Source organism: Pleurodeles waltl, chromosome 11 (genome assembly GCF_031143425.1).
Source record: "Pleurodeles waltl isolate 20211129_DDA chromosome 11, aPleWal1.hap1.20221129, whole genome shotgun sequence".
Taxonomy (NCBI): domain Eukaryota; kingdom Metazoa; phylum Chordata; class Amphibia; order Caudata; family Salamandridae; genus Pleurodeles; species Pleurodeles waltl.
Window position 1 is genome coordinate 926,254,573 of NC_090450.1, and position 17,733 is coordinate 926,272,305.

The following is a 17,733-nucleotide window of genomic DNA, read 5'->3' on the forward strand; positions in this document are numbered from 1 at the left end:
TGTTTGTTGAGGATTTCTGCTGGGAACATCTGCCAATTGGTTGTGTATCCCTGGAATATATTGTGCTACCAGGTGAATTTGGTTGTGTATTGCCCATTTCCAAATTTCTTGAGCTAGGAGGGAGAGTTGGGAGGAATGTGTCCCTCCCTGCTTGTTTAGGTAATACACGGTGGTCATGTTTTCTGTTTTGATCAGGACATTCTTGTTAGTGAGAAGAGGCTGAAAAGCTTTGAGTGCTAGGAAGACAGCTAACAACTCTAATTGATTTATGTGTAGCTGTTTGTGTGGGGCATCCCATTGTCCTTGGATGTTGTGATTGTTGAGGTGAGCTCCCAGGCCAATCATTGATGCATCTGTTGTAATTATGGTCTAGGGCACAGGGTCTTGAAATGGCCACCCTTTGTTTAGATTTGTGGAATTCCACCATTGAAGGGACATGTATGTTTGGCGGTCTATCAACACTAGAGCTTGAAGTTGACCCTGTGCTTGTGACCATTGTTGTGCAAGGCACCGTTGTAAGGGCTGCATGTTTAGTCTTGCATGTGGAACAATTGCAATACGTGATGCCATCATTCCTAACACTTTCATGACAAATTTGACAGTGTACTGTTGACCTGTCTGTATCTGTGAAATTATATTTTGGAATGCTTGTATTCTCTGCATATTTGGACTTGCTAGTGATTTTTTGAGTATTTAGTATTGCCCCTAAATACTGTTGTATTTGCGCAGTTTGCAGTTGCGACTTTTGGTAATCTATTGAGAACCCTAGCGTGTGCAGGATTTGTATTACGTAATGCGTATGGTTTTGACACTGCGTATGACTGTTTGATTTTATCAGCCAATCGTCTAGATATGGAAAGACATGTATATGTTGTCTTCTTAGGTAGGCTGCGACTACCGCTAGGCACTTGGATATACCCTTGGAGCTGTTGTTATTCCAAAGAGTAACACTTTGTCATTCAAGGAAAGCACGATCAGTTCAAACCCGAGATATTTTCTGTGCGCCGGATGGATGGGTATATGAAAATACGCATCCTTGAGGTCTAATGTTGACATGAAATCGTGTTTTTGAAGTAGTGGGATAACATCCTGGAGAGTTACCATGTGGAAGTGTTCTGACAGGATGTATAGATTGAGGGTCCTGAGATCTAATATTGGCCTTAAGGTGCCATCTTTTTTGGGAATGAGGAACTACAGTGAGTAAACTCCCTTCCCTACTTGATTTTGTGGCACGGGATCTATTGCTTGTTTGAGTAACAGAGATTTGACTTCTTCCTGTAACAGAGTGATGTGTTCTGTGGATAGTTTGTGTGGTTTTGGTGGAATGTTTGGTGGAGTTTGTATCAATTCTAGGCCATAGCCATTGCGGATGATTGATAATACCCAATAGTTTGTGGTAATGTGTAAGGAAATGCCTCCTTGGCATGGTTACCTCCTAACGTTTTGCTTTTGCTGATGCTAAGTTTTGATTTAAAGTGTGCTGGGACCCTGCTAACCAGGCCCCAGCACCAGTGCTCTTTCCCTAAAGTGTACCTTTGTCTCCACAATTGGCACAGCCCTGGCACTCAGATAAGTCCCTTGTAACTGGTACCCCTGGTACCAAGGGCCCTGATGCCCTGGAAGGTCTCGGAGGGCTGCAATGCCTTATATCACCCTGGGGTCCCCTCACTCAGCACATACACACTGCCTCACAGCTTGTGTGTGCTGGTGGGGAGAAAATGACTAAGTCGACATGGCACTCCCCTCAGAGAGCCATGCCAACCTCACACTGCCTGTGGCACAGGTAAGTCACCCCTCGAGCAGGCCTTACAGCCCTAAGGCAGGGTGCACTATACCACAGGTGAGGGCATATGTGTGTGAGCACTATGCCCCTACGGTGTCTAAGCAAAACCTTAGACATTGTAAGTGCAGGGTAGCCATAAGAGTATATGGTCTGGGAGTTTGTCAAACACGAACTTCACAGTTCCATAATGGCTACACTGAAATCTGGGAAGTTTGGTATTAAACTTCTCAGCACAGTAAATGCACACTGATGCCAGTGTGCAATTTATTGTAACATGCACCCATAGGGCATCTTAGAGATGCCCCCTGAATACCAATCCGACGTCTAGTGTAGGCTGACCAGTTCCTGCCAGCCTGCCACAAACCAGACAAGTTGCTGGCCACATGGGGAGAGTGCCTTTGTCACTCTGTGGCCAGGAACAAAGCCTGTACTGGGTGGAGGTACTTCACACCTACCCCTGCGGGAACTGTAACCCTTTTGTTACAGCGACCCATGGCATCCCAGCTACTAGAGATGCCCGCCCCTCCGACCACTGCCCCCACTTTTAGCGGGAAGGCTGGAGGAGATAACTAGAAAAACAAGGAGGAGTCCCCCACCAGTCAGGACATCCCCTAAGGTGCTGCCTTTAGAAATCCTCCATCTTGCGATTGGAGGATTCCTCCAATAGGAATAAGGATGTGCCACCCTCCAGGACAGTAGCCTTTGGCTACTGCCCCCCAAGACCTGAACACCCATCTAAATTGGGTATTTAGGGGCAACCCTGAACCCAGGAAATCAGATTCCTGCAACCTACAACAAGGACTGCTGACCTGAAAGCCCCGTAGAGACAACAGAGACAAGTGACTTGGCCCCAGCTACGTTTTGGAGGATTCCCCCAATAGGATTAGGGATGTGCCCCGCTCCCCACAGGGAGTAGGCACAAAGAGAGTGTAGCCACCCTCCGGGACAGTAGCCATTGGCTACTGCTCTCCCAGACCTAAACACACCCCTAAATCTAGTATTTAGGGGCACCCCCAGAACCCAGGAAAAATCTGATTCCTTCAACCTGAACCAAAGAAGAAGGACTGCTAACCTACAAGCCTGCAGAGACGACGGACGAAGAAAACTGCTTTGGCCCCAGCGGCCTGAGTTGAAAACCTGCAACCAGCGATGCATCCAACAGGGACCAGCAACCTCTGAAGCCTCAGAGGACTGCCCTGATCCCCAGGACCAAGAAACTCCCATGAGCAGCGGCTCTGCTTAACAATCTGCAACAAACTTGCAACTTTTCTACAACTTTAAAGACTTCACGTTTCCCGCCGGAAGCGCGAGACATCCCACTCTGCACCAGACACCCCCGGCTCGAGATCCAGAGAACAAACACCACAGGGAGGACTCCCCGGTGACTGCGACCCCCATGAGTAGTCTGAGACAACCCCCCTGACCCCCCACAGCGACACCTGCAGAGAGAAAACAGAGGCTCCCACTGACCACGACTGCCTGTAACAAGGGACCCGACACCTGGAACAAGAACTGCACCTGCAGCCCCAGGACCTGAAGGAACCGAACCTCAGTGCAGGAGTGACCCCCAGGTGACCCTCTGTCTAGCCCAGGTGGTGGCTGCCCCGAGAAGCCACCCCTGTGCCTGCCTGCGCCGTTAGAGTGACCCCCGGGTCCCACCATTGAATCCTATCTAAAACCCGATGACTGCTTTGCACAGTGCACCCGGCCGCCCCTGTGCCGCTGAGGGTGTGTTTTGTGTGCCTACTTGTGTCCCCCCAGTGCTCTATAAAACCCCCCTGGTCTGCCCCCCGAGGACGCGGGTACTTACCTGCTGGCAGACTGGAACTGGAGCACCCCTGTTCTTCATAGACGCCTATGTGTTTTGGGCACCTCTTTGACCTTTGCACCGGACCGGCCCTGAGCTGCTGGTGTGGTAACTTTGGGGTTGCCTTGAACCCCCAACGGTGGGCTGCCTATGCCCAGGAACTGAGACTTTTAAGTGTCTTACTTACCTCACAAACTAACCTTTACTTACCTCCCCCAGGAACTGTTGAATTTTGCAGTGTCCACTTTTAAAATATCTTATTGCCATTTTAACAAAGACTGTATATGATATTGCTTGTATTCAAAGTTCTTAACTTAACTGTGTGGAGTACCTTGAATTTTATGTATTTACTTCAAATCTTGAACCAGTGGTTCTTAAAATAAACTCAGAAAATATATTTGTCTATATAAAAACCTATTGGCCTGGAGTAAGTCTTTGAGTGTGTGTTCCTCATTTATTGCCTGTGTGTATACAACAAATGCTTAACACTACCCTCTGATACGCCTAATGCTCGACCACACTACCACAAAATAGAGCATTAGAATTATCTAATTTTGCCACTATCTTACCTCTAAGGGGAACCCTTGGACTCTGTGCACACTATTTCTTACTTTGAAATAGTATATACAGAGCCAACTTACTACATAATGTTTTGCCAATAGGTGTGGAACGTTTGCAGTCACACTCCCACAGGGGAGGAGTGGAGGGAACTGAAAAAAGTCACTGTTTACTGTGTTGTGAGGCTTGTTTAGGTGTTTGATACTTCCCTCTGGGGTACTGGCCTCTATATGTGCTTCTAAAACCACCTCGTTGGTATTGAGGTTGGAAGGCCGGTTTTAGCTGCAATGTGGATGCCTCTGCAGTTTGAGCCCTAAACCCACCTCTAAACTGGGGTTTCCGTAATTATTCCCTGTATTGTGTGGTGCGCACCCATCGCTTTTGCGGTGTCTGAATCCTTACGCATTTTTATAATTGTAGTGTCCACCTCTGGGCCGAAAAGCTGTTTTTTGTTGAACGGCATATTCAACACCGCTTGTTGGATTTCGGGTTTGAACCCAGAGGACCCGAGCCATGCATGCCTCCTGATTGTTACAGCAGTGTTGATGCTCCTGGCCACTGTGTCTGCTGAGTCTAGGGCAGACATAATCTGATTGTTGGTGATGGCTTGCCCTTCCTCCACTATCTGTTGTGCCCTCTTTTGATGTTCCTTGGGGAGATGCTGAATTATATCTTTCATCTTGTCCCAATGGCACATGTCATATCTAGCCAACAATGCCTGTGAGTTGGATATTCTCCATTGGTTGGCTGGCTGGGATGCCACTCTCTTCCATGCAGCATCAATTTTTCTACTCTTTGTCTGGTGGGGGTGCATCACCTGACGACTGAGTTTGCCCTCTTCCTGGCAACACTTACCACTACTGAGTCTGGAGGGAGTTGCTGAGTTATATAGACAGGATCAGAGGGAGGTGGCTTGTATTTTTTTTTCTACTCTAAGAGTTATTATTCTTGCTTTGACAGGCTCGTTAAATTTGATCAGCATGTTTTAGCATGCCCATGAGCATAGGGAGCGACTGGTATGTTGTATGCGTGGAGGTGAGTGAATTAAACAAAAAAATCGCCCTCCAGCGGTTCAGTGTGCATGGTGACACTATGGTATGCTGCCACCCTAGCTAACACTTGATTGTATCCTGTACTATCCTCAGGTGGTGAAGGCTTAGAGGGATAGCAATCAGGGTCATTGTCGGGAATAGGGTCTGGATCATAAAGATCCCATGGGTCCACATTGTCTTGCTGAGAGACAAATGGATGTGATGGGGACTGCACTGGTGTAGGACTGGTAGTAGGAGAGATATGCAGGTATGGAGAATGAGGAGGAGAAAATTGAGGAGGTGGAGGTCTCTCCTTTGTCTTTGGCACTTTAGCTGGAGGCTGTGTAGTGCCCAATTCCTCCTGAAAGGCTAATTTTCCTCTTAGGTTTTAGAGGAAGTGCTTTTAAAATTCTGACAGTTTCTTTATGGATATGAATCCTGGCTTGCCTTTCATCCATTACTTCCAGTACTGGCTGTATTTGGGGGGAGTCCTCAGTAGTTTTTTGGCTTTCTTTGAGTGTCTTAGAAAGTCCATGCTTCTCAGTGTAACCTGCTCTTTTCGGCTCTGAAGCTGGTTTTTTAGGTATCCAAAAAGATGGCGTTGTGGATGGTCTCGGCTCCGAAAGGGTTTTTCGAAATTTCGACTCGGAAGAGCGGTGTTTGCTCGAGTCGGAGCCGGATCTTTTGGTCGACTCCGATGGCTTCCGAGGAGTGGCATTTTTCGGTGCAGAACTGGGGTTTTGGTCACTGGATGTCTTCTTTCGGGTCGAGCCATGGCCTTCCGGCAGTGGCTTCCCCAAGGCCTTATATTTCGGTTTAGATGGTACAGGGGAAGGCGTACTCACGTGCTGTCCTGCCGTGACTGGTCAGTCCTCCTCGGAATCCTGGTCGGAGTCGAACGGAGACTACGGTCTGCATGATCTCTTCCTGTTAGACATCGAGATGTTCGGAGCTTTTTGACGCCATCTCGAGCCTTTGTGCTCTTCTGTCCCGAAATGTCTTTTTTGATCGGAAGGATCGGAAGGCCTCGCAATTTTCTTCCCGATGATTTGGGGAAAGGCAAAGATTACAGACAAGGTGCTGGTCTGTATTAAGAAATTTAGCTTGGCACCGAGGACAGAATCGGAATGGAGTCCGATCCACGAGTCTTCCACGCGGTCGGACCGACCAGGCCTGAGTTGGGCGCGCGCGCCCCAAAGGGCAGTTAGAGATGTTTGTTCCGACGGTACAGAAGTGTCGATAGAAGATGTAACACGATCGAAACAATACTCACGAGAAATGAAGCATTTTCAGAGTTTTCCGCATCAAACTATTGGAGTGAAAGGAAACACGTCCGAACCCGACGGCAGAAGAAATCAATCTAACATGGAGTCAATGCCCATGCACAATGGAGCCGAAGAGGAGGAGTCACTCGATCCTGTGACTCAAAAACACTTCTTCGAAGAAAAACAACTTGTAATACTCCGAGCCCAACACTAGATGGCAGAATTATATGCACAGCATGTGTATGTGCAGCTACACATGCCATCGAACTTATATATATATATATATATATGTATATATATATATATATATATATATTATACACACACACACCATATACACATCCTACATTAAAATCTGCCTGAACACATGAACACGTGGAAGCCCAAGAGAGGCTCCCCTTAATGAAATAAGTGGTATAGTACAACTAATCCAACTGCTGTATGATTGCGCGGTGTTGATTCCAGGTAATAATGATGCATGAATAATATGCACACTTTTCCAAGTCGCATCATGACATATCTTCTCCAGAGGTACTAATGGAAACAAAGTAGTTGAAGTGGAACTGCCCCAGTTGAACGCACCCTACTTATCTCTGTGAGAGGATTGCTAGTCTGAATGACAAAACCGGATTGCAGCTGAAACTTATTCAGCAATGGTTGCCACTGTGACTGGAGCACCCTTACGAGTGTGACTATTTGAGTCCAACAGTTGGTCAGTTCACATGAGTTGTTTAGTGCGATGTAAGTAGAAATTTTAGATAACACTTGATACCTTGAGTATGAACGGACCTCTCAGCTGGTGATGTTGATTTCAGGAGAAAGGTATGAAATAGTATAGGCTCACAGAGGCAAAATCTTAAGGAACCATGGGAATAAATCTGTGGATTGGTTCAGAGAAGAACTAAATTGCCTGTGAGACGCAAGAAGGCTCTTGTGTTGAGAAAACCTGCATTTTCTCGAACCTACTTTTCGAGGTGAGCACTAGTAACAAGACGACCTTTCATGCGAGAAATATGAGGTGTGCTCTGAGAATGGGTTCGAATGAACTCTTCCTGAGTTGAAATAGAAGTATGTTCAGGTACCAGTCTGAGGAAGCAGCACTTTCTGTAGGAAAGCGCTGAGTAAATCTTTTATGAATTGTTTGATGATTCTGCAAGAGTAGAAAGTAAAAATGTGATGTACAGCTATATTTTTATATTGCTTTAAGCTGTACCTTAACAGACGCATGTACCAACTGTGACTGAGCTATTGACAGGAGACAGGATAGTTATTTGCCAGATTATGCTAGTTGAGGATGTAGGTTTGATTTTCTGGTGCCACAGGCAGAAACGTTCCCATTAACATTTACATGGCCTTACTGTGGCCTCCTCCTTGACTTGGAGAGAATACACCTGCAGTCCTGAGGAATATTGAGATCTTTGGATAGATGGAATTTAGGAGCTGTGCGCCTAAGAGGAGAGAAGTCAGGTCAGGATGAAGGGCCTGGCTTTAGTTTATCTTCAAAGGTTTACAGAATGTTGGTAGGTGAATGTGGTTGTATTCTGATAGCAGGAGAAGCTCAGTGAATCAATGCTGAACTAGCCACCTGGGGGCTATCAGGACAAGAGAACACTGTTTTGCTTTCCTCTTGGGGAGAATCTTTGGTATTAAAGGTATTGGGGGAAAAAGGTAGATATAGAGCCTGGAGCATCTGTCGAAAGGCATTCCACCAAGATCCTGGATGTGGATGCCAAATTGCATAGAACTGGCATTTGCCGGTTTCATTTGTTGCAGAGGATGTAGAGCCAGTTTGCCCAGAACAAGATCACACTCAGAGCCGAAGGATCAAATTGTCCTTCTTGGAGGCTGTTTCCAGTTTTGTTTAGCATGTGTGCTATGAGGTTTTTAGTCTAGGGACTATGTTCAGCCCGAAGAGTAATCCTGTGTGTCATTAGCTGACACCAAGCTTCCTGGTCTTCCACGGACCAAGGATCTTGTGCCGCTTCGTTTATTCACGTACTGCATGCTGGTAGTACTGTCCTTGTGAACAAACACCGAAGACTCTGCTACACTGGCAGGAAAATTTGGAGACCGAACAGCTGGCTTTGAGATCTAGGTGAGTGATATGCATGCTCTTCTGGAGCAGAGACCACTTTCCGCAAATTAGAGGTTCTGTAGACGACTGCCCCAGCTTTCCAGGGAAGTATTTGAAGTCTGAGACAACCAGACTAAAGCTTCCATTATACCCAAGTGAAAATTCATCAGGCCCTGAAATTACTTGTTTGTTTGAATCTATTGTTTTGTAGCTGTAAGGCATTCATTTTCCGGCATACAAGAGGGATCATATTGATCGCTGAGGACCCGAAGCCGAAAAGTTAATTGCACAGAAAGTATCTTCTTTGATGGAAGAGTTGATGATCTCTGATAATTCACAAGGAGACAGCCTGTGAAACAACTTTCGGCAAGCCTCTGTGGCCTTGGAAGCTTAAATTGTCGTTGGTGCTTTTATCAACAAGTTGTTGAAGTTGGGGAAACCCTTCCTGAAAAAGCTGATCTGAAGCCAAAGGGGAAAAACTCCTATGAGTGGGAATGCAAAAACAAAAATAAATATCCTGTGCTGAAGGAGACAATATAGAAGGATTGTTTCTGGAAATACTTGTTAATTTCTGGAGGTGTATGATGGATGGACACCCCTCTGTTTTATGGTTTATGAGGCAAAACGAAGAATAGAAACCTCTATTTTGCTGAGAATGTGGGTTTCTCTCTATGGACCCTTTGGTCAGAGTAGCTAGCACTTCCTTCCGTAACTGCAACATATATCTATATGAGACGAGATCCAAGACTTATTTGTCCGATGCTATTTTCTGCCATAGATCACAAAATTTTTGGAATGGTTCTTCGAACTGGATGGTTTAATCAGCACCAGAACGTTGTCACTGTAGGTAAGCTAGCCTAAGTGCTACTGAGAGCGTTGCTAAGTCAAATACTTAACAATGGATAATTGTCTTTTTTGTGTCCCTCTGAAGATTGTTTTATTCAAAATTGTAATGCCCCAAAGGTTCATGCAGCGTCAAGAGTCACCGTCAACTGCTTGCAAGTAGTCAACATGCATGGCATACAGAGTGTTGGCATGGTACTATAAAATATTAGATATATTTGTGTCACAACTTTTTAAATTTTGTGGCCTTGATCCGTAATATCCAAGGACCACTGACCCTGCCAATTGTGGGAATACTATTGAAGCTTTATCTATAGCACAGTATATGCTGACATCCCACTTCACCACAGCAGCATTTATTTTTTTCCATCTTCCGGCAAACATTTTATTTATGTGGCAATGTCTGACCACATCTGGTGGCTATACATGCCCCATATTACCAGCGAATTGGCAGCCCATACAGTAGTCTGGACCTAGATGGGAACGTGTCAATGCTGGTTACGCAGAATTATGAATGATAGGGTTTTCCATGATTGTAATTCCTCCTGGGTATATGAGCAATTGGAATAGTTTTTACAGCTTTCCTATTTAAATTCATAAAGAATAAACAAACTAATTTCTTGTTTGCTATAGGAAACTGGAAGTGTTTGGTCGCTCGCTCCGAAGGGTATGGAATCCCCCCCCCCGATAAATCTGGTGGGGAAATCCACCAGTTGTGGCTGTAATATGCTCTGAAGCTCTAGTATGAGATACATGGACCTGACCCATGCTCTGCAGTTGGAGGCGGAGTGGTGTAATTGCTCCATATATTGCCCCTCAATATATAAAGTGTTGAAGACATGCTCATATTGGTACCTCAATGCTTGTCCGTTGTCGACAAGAGCCCGGTAGACGAGCATCGTCGTACCGTAGACTAGCGTCATTGCCGAGCGCCACCGTCGACGACCGCCGTAGACTATCATAGATGAGGCCATAGCAGATGACCATCATAGACGAGGTCATCATAGACCACTGTAGTTAACTGTAGTCGATGACCACCGTAGACTACCACCGTCGATGACCATCGTAGACGTCCACTGTAGACGACCACCATAGATGATCATCGTAGACAACCACTGTAGATGCCCTTCGTAGACGAGGTAATAGTCAACATCGTCATCAACCACCTCAAAGTAATACCTGTGAATCCTCACTTTCCCCATTATTAGTGACAGATTTAAGATTTTGTAATACTAGTAATAGTCTCATCTCTCAGAACTTGAGTGTTTTTGAGGGAAAGGTTGGACATATTTATGTAGTCTTTTACCTTGTTCACGGATACTCTGACATATTAGTGCCTGGGTTAGAGAAATTAAACAGGAAATATAATCTTGGATTATCCAAAAAGTAGTAGTAGGGAGACTCCCTTCACACGATGTGAGGCAGAATATCTGGGGGACTCAGCCTCTGTTAGGAGTGTTCAGTCGCCTGACTGGTTTTAGTTCAAGTCTGTTTTTTGTTTTTTTTGTTTATAAAAAGGACATCGATAGGCTATTAAACTGACCTTTTTGTTGCCATTATAGCCTATGATAATGATATATATGCTGCTTTATTAAGTTACCAGGGACTCCCATCTCGACAACAGGGGATGATTCAAGCATATGAATCCATGAAAGATCCAATACTGGAGAAATGTGTATTTTCAGGACCCATAATTTCCCAAAAATATTTAAAGTTGGTATTTGAAAGATACATAATGCAGCACTGGGAGACTTATTCCTCATATAATTACCTTGCTATTATTACTTTGGTGCCCTGGATATTGCAAGTATGGCGGTTTTGTATTACCCTTGTAGAGCCAGTCCAAATTCACAAAGCCAGTTTTTATAGTAATTCTGGCACGCCTGTACTGAAGTGGCTATGGCTGGTTATGTTGCATAGGGTGGCCACTAATGCAATCCTGTCTGATGCGTACTACACAAATGGCTTCCACTGACCATAAGTAGCCCTTAATAATGAAAAGGTTGAAGACCCTGGTTTGAACACAATCGAAGCCTCTGAAGTGTTCTTAGATCCACTAAATCACAACCAGGAGCTGTGAGGCAAACTGAGTACAGCACATGCTGGGTAATGGAACCTGATGGCTTCTTAAAGGACCAGTACATTTTCTTAAGCCTTGTGCACCTTTAACCTGCCAGGCCCCTTTTACGTGATCTTCTCTGTCAGGGGCACTTTTAAGGTCAAAGCCAATACTTAAATACAGATTTTAAAAGATGATGCAAAGTTGGGCCTCTAGTTTCAAAATGGCAGCTTCAGCCTTTAACTGAAGGTAACAACTATTTTACATTTATTTTTTTTAAAAAAACAAGTGTCCCGGGTTCACACTTGCACATGGAAATGTTCTTAATTTGTGACCTAGGTGAGATCCTATGACGCAGAATGTCAAACTATTTTTATACATTAGCCTTCTTTGCTAAAAGTTACAGATGTAACACTCTCCCCCCCCCCCACTTTCAACCTCTTTGATCTGTAAGATTAGTACAACTGGGAAATCATTTTCCTAACTATACAAATGACCCCTTCCCAAATTCATAATTGTGCCTAATTTGCACATTCATGGAATTTACCACAGGTTTCACAAGTTTCTCTTCACAAAGTGCAAGGAGGTCTTAGTCACTCAAAGAAAATGGAAAAATGTGTTTTCTTATGCTACAAAAAAAAACATAGCATCCGACTCCTTTCTGGGGCATAGGTACACAGCTCCTTACTCTCATAATGCTTACGACAAAGGGAGAAGCACTATGTGAGAAAGGGGCATTCTGGATGCCATAGCGGAAAGACAAATTTAGTTTGCATTTTTTAGGAAAGAAAATAATTATTGATGTATATACATCTCAAGGGCATGCTGAGAAAACAACTTCATGATTTATGCAGGGCAGCCAAGGGGTTAAGTGAATAATAAAAGAGGCTCAAGTTTTTGATGCATGGAAATTCTTTAAGGAAAGAAAGGTAACCATGCCCTCAAAATTTCCATTTGTAGCATGGACCACAAAGTAGAAAGCCCAGTATGGAGTAGGTCTGGGTACAAAAAAAATCCAACGATTTGGCACCACAAACAGCATGACACCTGTTTACAGAACTTGATTTGGCTGTATATGATGTGAAGTTATAAAGTACTGTACATTATTTTAAAGAGAAAAAAACAGAACACTTACCTGAAGAGATAAATAAAATCCGTCATCTGGGCCAGTCTGATCAGCCCAAATTTTAGTTGCATCTTCCCAAGACATGCCTCGTTCTACACTTATCTACAAAACATAAAAAATGATATATATATAAATAAATAAATGTTTATGTTTTCACTGTAGAACGTTTAAGTGTTTGGATGTTAAATTAAATACTGACGTGGGTTGGAAATAAAACAATCCTGGTCTTAAGCAATGATCCTCTACCATATATAAGGTGCCTGCCCACTACCTGTTAACATTCCAGACTTCACTGAGGCTAAATTGGCCAGCACCCGAGCACACAACTGCCTGCCCCGCAGAAGTCAATTATGGCCATGTCACTTTCACAGCTTTAATCTCACATTTCCCAGACCACCTAATTCACCACAACCATCAATAAAGCAATGAGCAGACTAGCGAACACAAAAAGCCACTGCATTGTCAGACTTGAAATCAGTATGCTTAAAAGATGAATAGACTAAGGTCAAATCTTCTAGAATGGCACACTAAGGATTTGAGCAATCCCTCCAAACATCTCCTTCAGGCCTGACCATCACAAAGAAGGTGGAAAAAGGTGCAATTCCTACTGCACCAATATGAAACTTCTATTCTGTACCAGACATCAAGATCCAACCACAGCAGATATTGTGCTTGCCTAAACACCCCAAAGGACAATCTCTTTATCCTCATTCCCCTACCAGATTTTGTGTACAGTGCAATATTGATGCATAGCTAAATTTGTGCTAAGTGTGCCAATAATCTCTGGTCAAGTGTAGGAAAGTGACCCTTTCTGACATGGACACCCAGTGGTGCTCGCCACAAATTTCAAGAGGGGGTTGAGGGAGGGGAGGAAGGACAGGAAACAAAATAAAAAGTAAATAAAAAGAATTAAAAAAAAAAAACGCTTACCTCTCTCAAAGCCACCTCGCTACTCTCCCAATCATGTCCCAGCAGTCCCTGGGACACCAGCACAGGCTCCCCCATGCAATCCTGGGGTTGCTCTCATGCTATACCTAGCATGAGAGCAGCGTCAGGATTGGTCTAAGCAGCTTGTTCTGCCACTCAGACACTGCATGGGAGCCTGTGCTCTTTCTCCAACCCGGCAGTGCAATACAGCCAGGTTGGAGAAACCTAAGTGCGCATGTCAGTTTGGCTGGCCTACAATGGCTGGCCAAACTGACATGCACACTTAGGTGCATCCACTCCACCCTCTTCCCCACTCCCATGGCCAGCCCCACCCCTCCCTGCACATGTTTGCTCACAGCCAGTAGCTGAAAAATAAAATGATAATCAAATATTGTTTTATTTTTCTGTTGCTGGCTCTGAGCCAGTGGGACGAGGCTCCTTTGCTACTTCAAAGGAGCCGCCCCGTTGGTCACCCCCACTTTCTGCTTGGCATTCACCGCAATTTTAACTGAAAGTGCAAGAGATTCTTGCTAACCAGGTCCCCAATGCCAGGAAACTGTGCATTGTTCCCCAAATGGCAATACGTTTGTCCCCCTGTAAATCCAGAGTAAATGGTACCTCTGGTGCCCAGGGTATGGGCATCAAAGAAGGTTCCCAAGGGATGCAGCATTTATTGTGCCACCCTCAGGGACCTCTCGCCTAGCACATGCAGGCTGACATTGCAGGGTGTGTGTGTCTTTGTGCAACTGTAGGAAAATGCCACTGTTGGCATGGTCACCCCCCACTTTTTGCCTAGTGTTGATGGCAGCTTTGATTGGAAGTGTGCTGGGACCCTGCTAACCAGACTCCAACACCAGTGTTCTTTCCCTAAAACTGTACCTTTTTCATAATTGGCACAGCCCTAGCACATAGTTAAGTCCCTTGTAAAAGGGACCCATGGTACCAAGTCCCCTATGGGCTGCAGCATGTATTATGCCACCCTCAGGGACCCCTCACACTGCCTCACAGCTTGTGTGTGCTGGTGGGGAGAAAAGACAAAGTCAACATGGCAATCCCCTCAGAGTGCCATGCCCACAAACCACTGCCTGTGGCATAGGTAAGCCACCCCTCTAGCAGGCTTTACAGCCCTAAGGCAGGGTGCACTATACCACAAGTGAGGGAATAGCTGTATGAGCACTATGCCCCTACAGTGTTTAAGTCAATTCTTAGGCATTGTAAGTGCAGAGTAGCCATACTGAGTATATGGTCTGGGAGTTTGTCATTACGAACTCCATGGCACTATAATGGCTACGCTGAGTACTGGGAAGTTTGGTATCAAACTTCTCATCACAATAAACCCCCACTGATGCCAGTGTGGGATTTATTGAAAAGTGCACACAAAGGGCACCTTAGAGACGCCCCCTTTATGTTAGCCCAACTGCTAGTGTAAGGCTGACCAGTCTGTGCAAGCCTGCCACTTCCAGACAAGTTTCTGACCACATGGGGCGAGTCCCTTTGTGCACTCTGTGCACTCTGTGGTCAGAAACAAAGCCTGTCCTGAGTGGAGGTGTTTCACACCTCCCCCCTGCAGGAACTGTAACACCTAGCAGTGAGCCTCAAAGGCTCAGGCTTCGTGTTACAATGCCCCGGGGCACTCCAGCTAGTGGAAATGCCCGCCCCTGGATGAACCCCCACTTTTGGCAGCAAGTCCGGAGGGATAATGAGAAAAACAAGGAGGAGTCACCCCCTCAGCCAGGTCCACCCCTAAGGTGACCAGAGCTGAAGTGACCTCCGCCTTTAGAAATCCTCCATCTTGCTTTGGAGGATTAGGACCAATAGGGATAGGGATGTGCTCCCCTCCCCAGAGGGAGTGGACACAAGGAGGGTATAGCCATCCTCAGGGACAGTAGCCACTGGCTACTGCCCTCTAACCCTAACACCCCCTCTAAATTTAGTATTTAGGGGCGACCCTGTACCTAGCTCTGCAGGTTCGTGACGACCTCACAAGAAGGACTGCTGAACTGAAAACCCCGCAGCGAAGAGAAGGAGACGACAACTGACATGGCCCCAGCCCTGCTGGCCTGTCTCATGCTTCAAAGACCTTTCAACCGAAAAGTGACGCGTTCTACAGGACCAGCGACCCCTGAAAAGCCTCTAGGGGACTGCCTGCGACACCGAGGACCAAGACCTCCCGTGGGCAGCGGCTCTGCCCAGCCAGAAGAAAAAACATCCATCTATAAAGTGACTCCCACCTCACTTCAGAAGTGTGAGTCCCCCCCTTACTCTGCACCCGACGCTCCCAGCCCGTGTACAGAGAAACCAACTTTCCAGAGAGGAACCCCAGGCGACTCAGACGACGTGTCCACCCTGGGCTGACCTCTCTGCACCCCATGACGATGCCTGCAGAGGGAATCCCAAGGACCCTATGACCGCGACTGCCCGGGACGAAGATATGACGCCTGGAGCAACACTGCACACGCAGCCCCCAGGCTCGTGAGAAACCAACCACCGGTGCAGCAATGACCAGCAGGCGATCCTCATCCTGGCCCAGTCGGTGGCTTGCCCGAGAGGCCCCCCAGGCCTGCAGCGCTTAAGTGACCCCCGGGTCCCTCCATAGAGTTCTATTGAGAACCTGGCACCCTGTTTGCACACTGCACCCAGATGCCCCCGTGCCGCTGAGGGTGTGATTTTTGTCCCTACTTGGGGCCTCTCCAGTACTCCTCCAAACCCCCCTGGTCTGCTCTCCGATAAAGAGGGTACTCACCTGCAAGCAGACTGGAACCGGACTACCCCATGTCTCTATAGGCACCCACGTTATTTGGACTCCTGGTTGACACCTGCACCTGACCAGCCCTGTGTTGCTGGTGCTGGGTGTTTGGGGTTGTCTTGAACCCCCCCCCCCCCCCCCCCAACAGTGGGCTACCTATACCCCAGAGACTGAACCCGTTAAGTGTGGTACTTAACTCTGAAACTGTACTGTACTTAACTCCCCCAGGAACTGTTGAAAATTGCACTTTGTCCCCTTTTAAAATAGCTTTTTGCCATTTTAATGAAAACTGTGTACAATATTGAATCTATTCAAAGTCCTAAGTATTTCGATGAAAAGTACCTTTCATTTAATGTACTTACCTGCTAAATGAATCTTGAGGTTCTAAAATAAAAATTAAATATTTTTCTATATAAAACCTACTGGCCTGGAGTTAAGTCAGTGAGTGTGTGTTTTCACTTATTGCTTGTGTGTGTACAACAAATACTTAACACTACCCTCTGATAAGCCTAACTCCTCGACCACACTACCACAAATAGAGCATTAGTATTATCTATTATTGTCTTTATCAAGCCTATTGGGGAACCCCTGGACTCTGTGTACACTATATATCATTTTGATATAGTATATACAGAGCCAGCTTCCTACAGCAGCTAAAAGTGAAAACACGACATAGCGCATAGTCTGTGTGCCATGTCCCCTAATATTGCGTGCAATATATATAAGTCACCCCTAGAGCAGGCCTTAGAGCCCTAAAGCGGGGAGCATTATATTACATGTGAGGACATCTGCACAAGCAGATATTCCCCTGCTATGCCTCTGCCGATTTGTAGACATACTAAGTGAACAGGGAAGCCATTTTAAGTACATGTGTTGGACACTGTTCACTATGAGTTCACCCATCTACATGATGGCTTCACTGAAGATGGGGATGTTTGGGATCAAGCATCTTGTATTAATAAGCCCAAATGACAGTGATGAATTTTTTAATACTTGCACCTAGAGGGCACCTTAGGATGCCCCTGAAAACCTACCAACTATTCTTAGCCAGCCTGCCACTACCAGACATGCTTAAGATCCCCAAGGGTGACAGGCTTTGCTCTCTGGCAGTCAGAAACAAAGCCTGCTCTAGGAGAGCTGTTTACACACCTCAACCAACAGGGTGACCTGCGAATCTGCATTCCAAGGCAGGAGGCTTCAAAGAAGCCCACTGGCCTTTATATGAAGATCTGGTTTCACTCAAAGGAGAGAAGCCAACACCAACTGCTCCAGGGCCCATTTGGCACCTGGATAGGCAGAAAATGTAGTATTCAGAGGGTTTTGCCCACCCCTCAGGTCAGTCCCAACCCTAACGGGTACTGCCTGATGTGGACAACATTTAGAAATTTGCCATCTTGGTGTCGACAGATTTAGGAACTCTGGGAGAGGGTGATGCCCACTTCCCACAAGAGCAAGAAGTGGTCATTTGGGGGGTATAGAGACCCCAAGGGAAAGTTGCCCATTGGCTACTACCC

At 45.9% G+C, this 17,733-nt stretch overlaps 1 protein-coding gene across 4 annotated transcripts in view; it reads right to left on the reverse strand.

Annotated features, from left to right (window-relative positions):
* Positions 1-17,733, reverse strand: part of SBNO1 (strawberry notch homolog 1) — a 1,077,952-nt gene that overhangs the window by 145,420 nt on the left and 914,799 nt on the right. For all 4 annotated transcript variants that reach the window (XM_069214997.1, XM_069214996.1, XM_069214993.1 and 1 more), the window contains one exon: positions 12,556-12,648. In XM_069214997.1, coding sequence (XP_069071098.1) covers positions 12,556-12,648 — 93 coding nt within the window. The remainder of the gene's footprint in view (positions 1-12,555; positions 12,649-17,733) is intronic.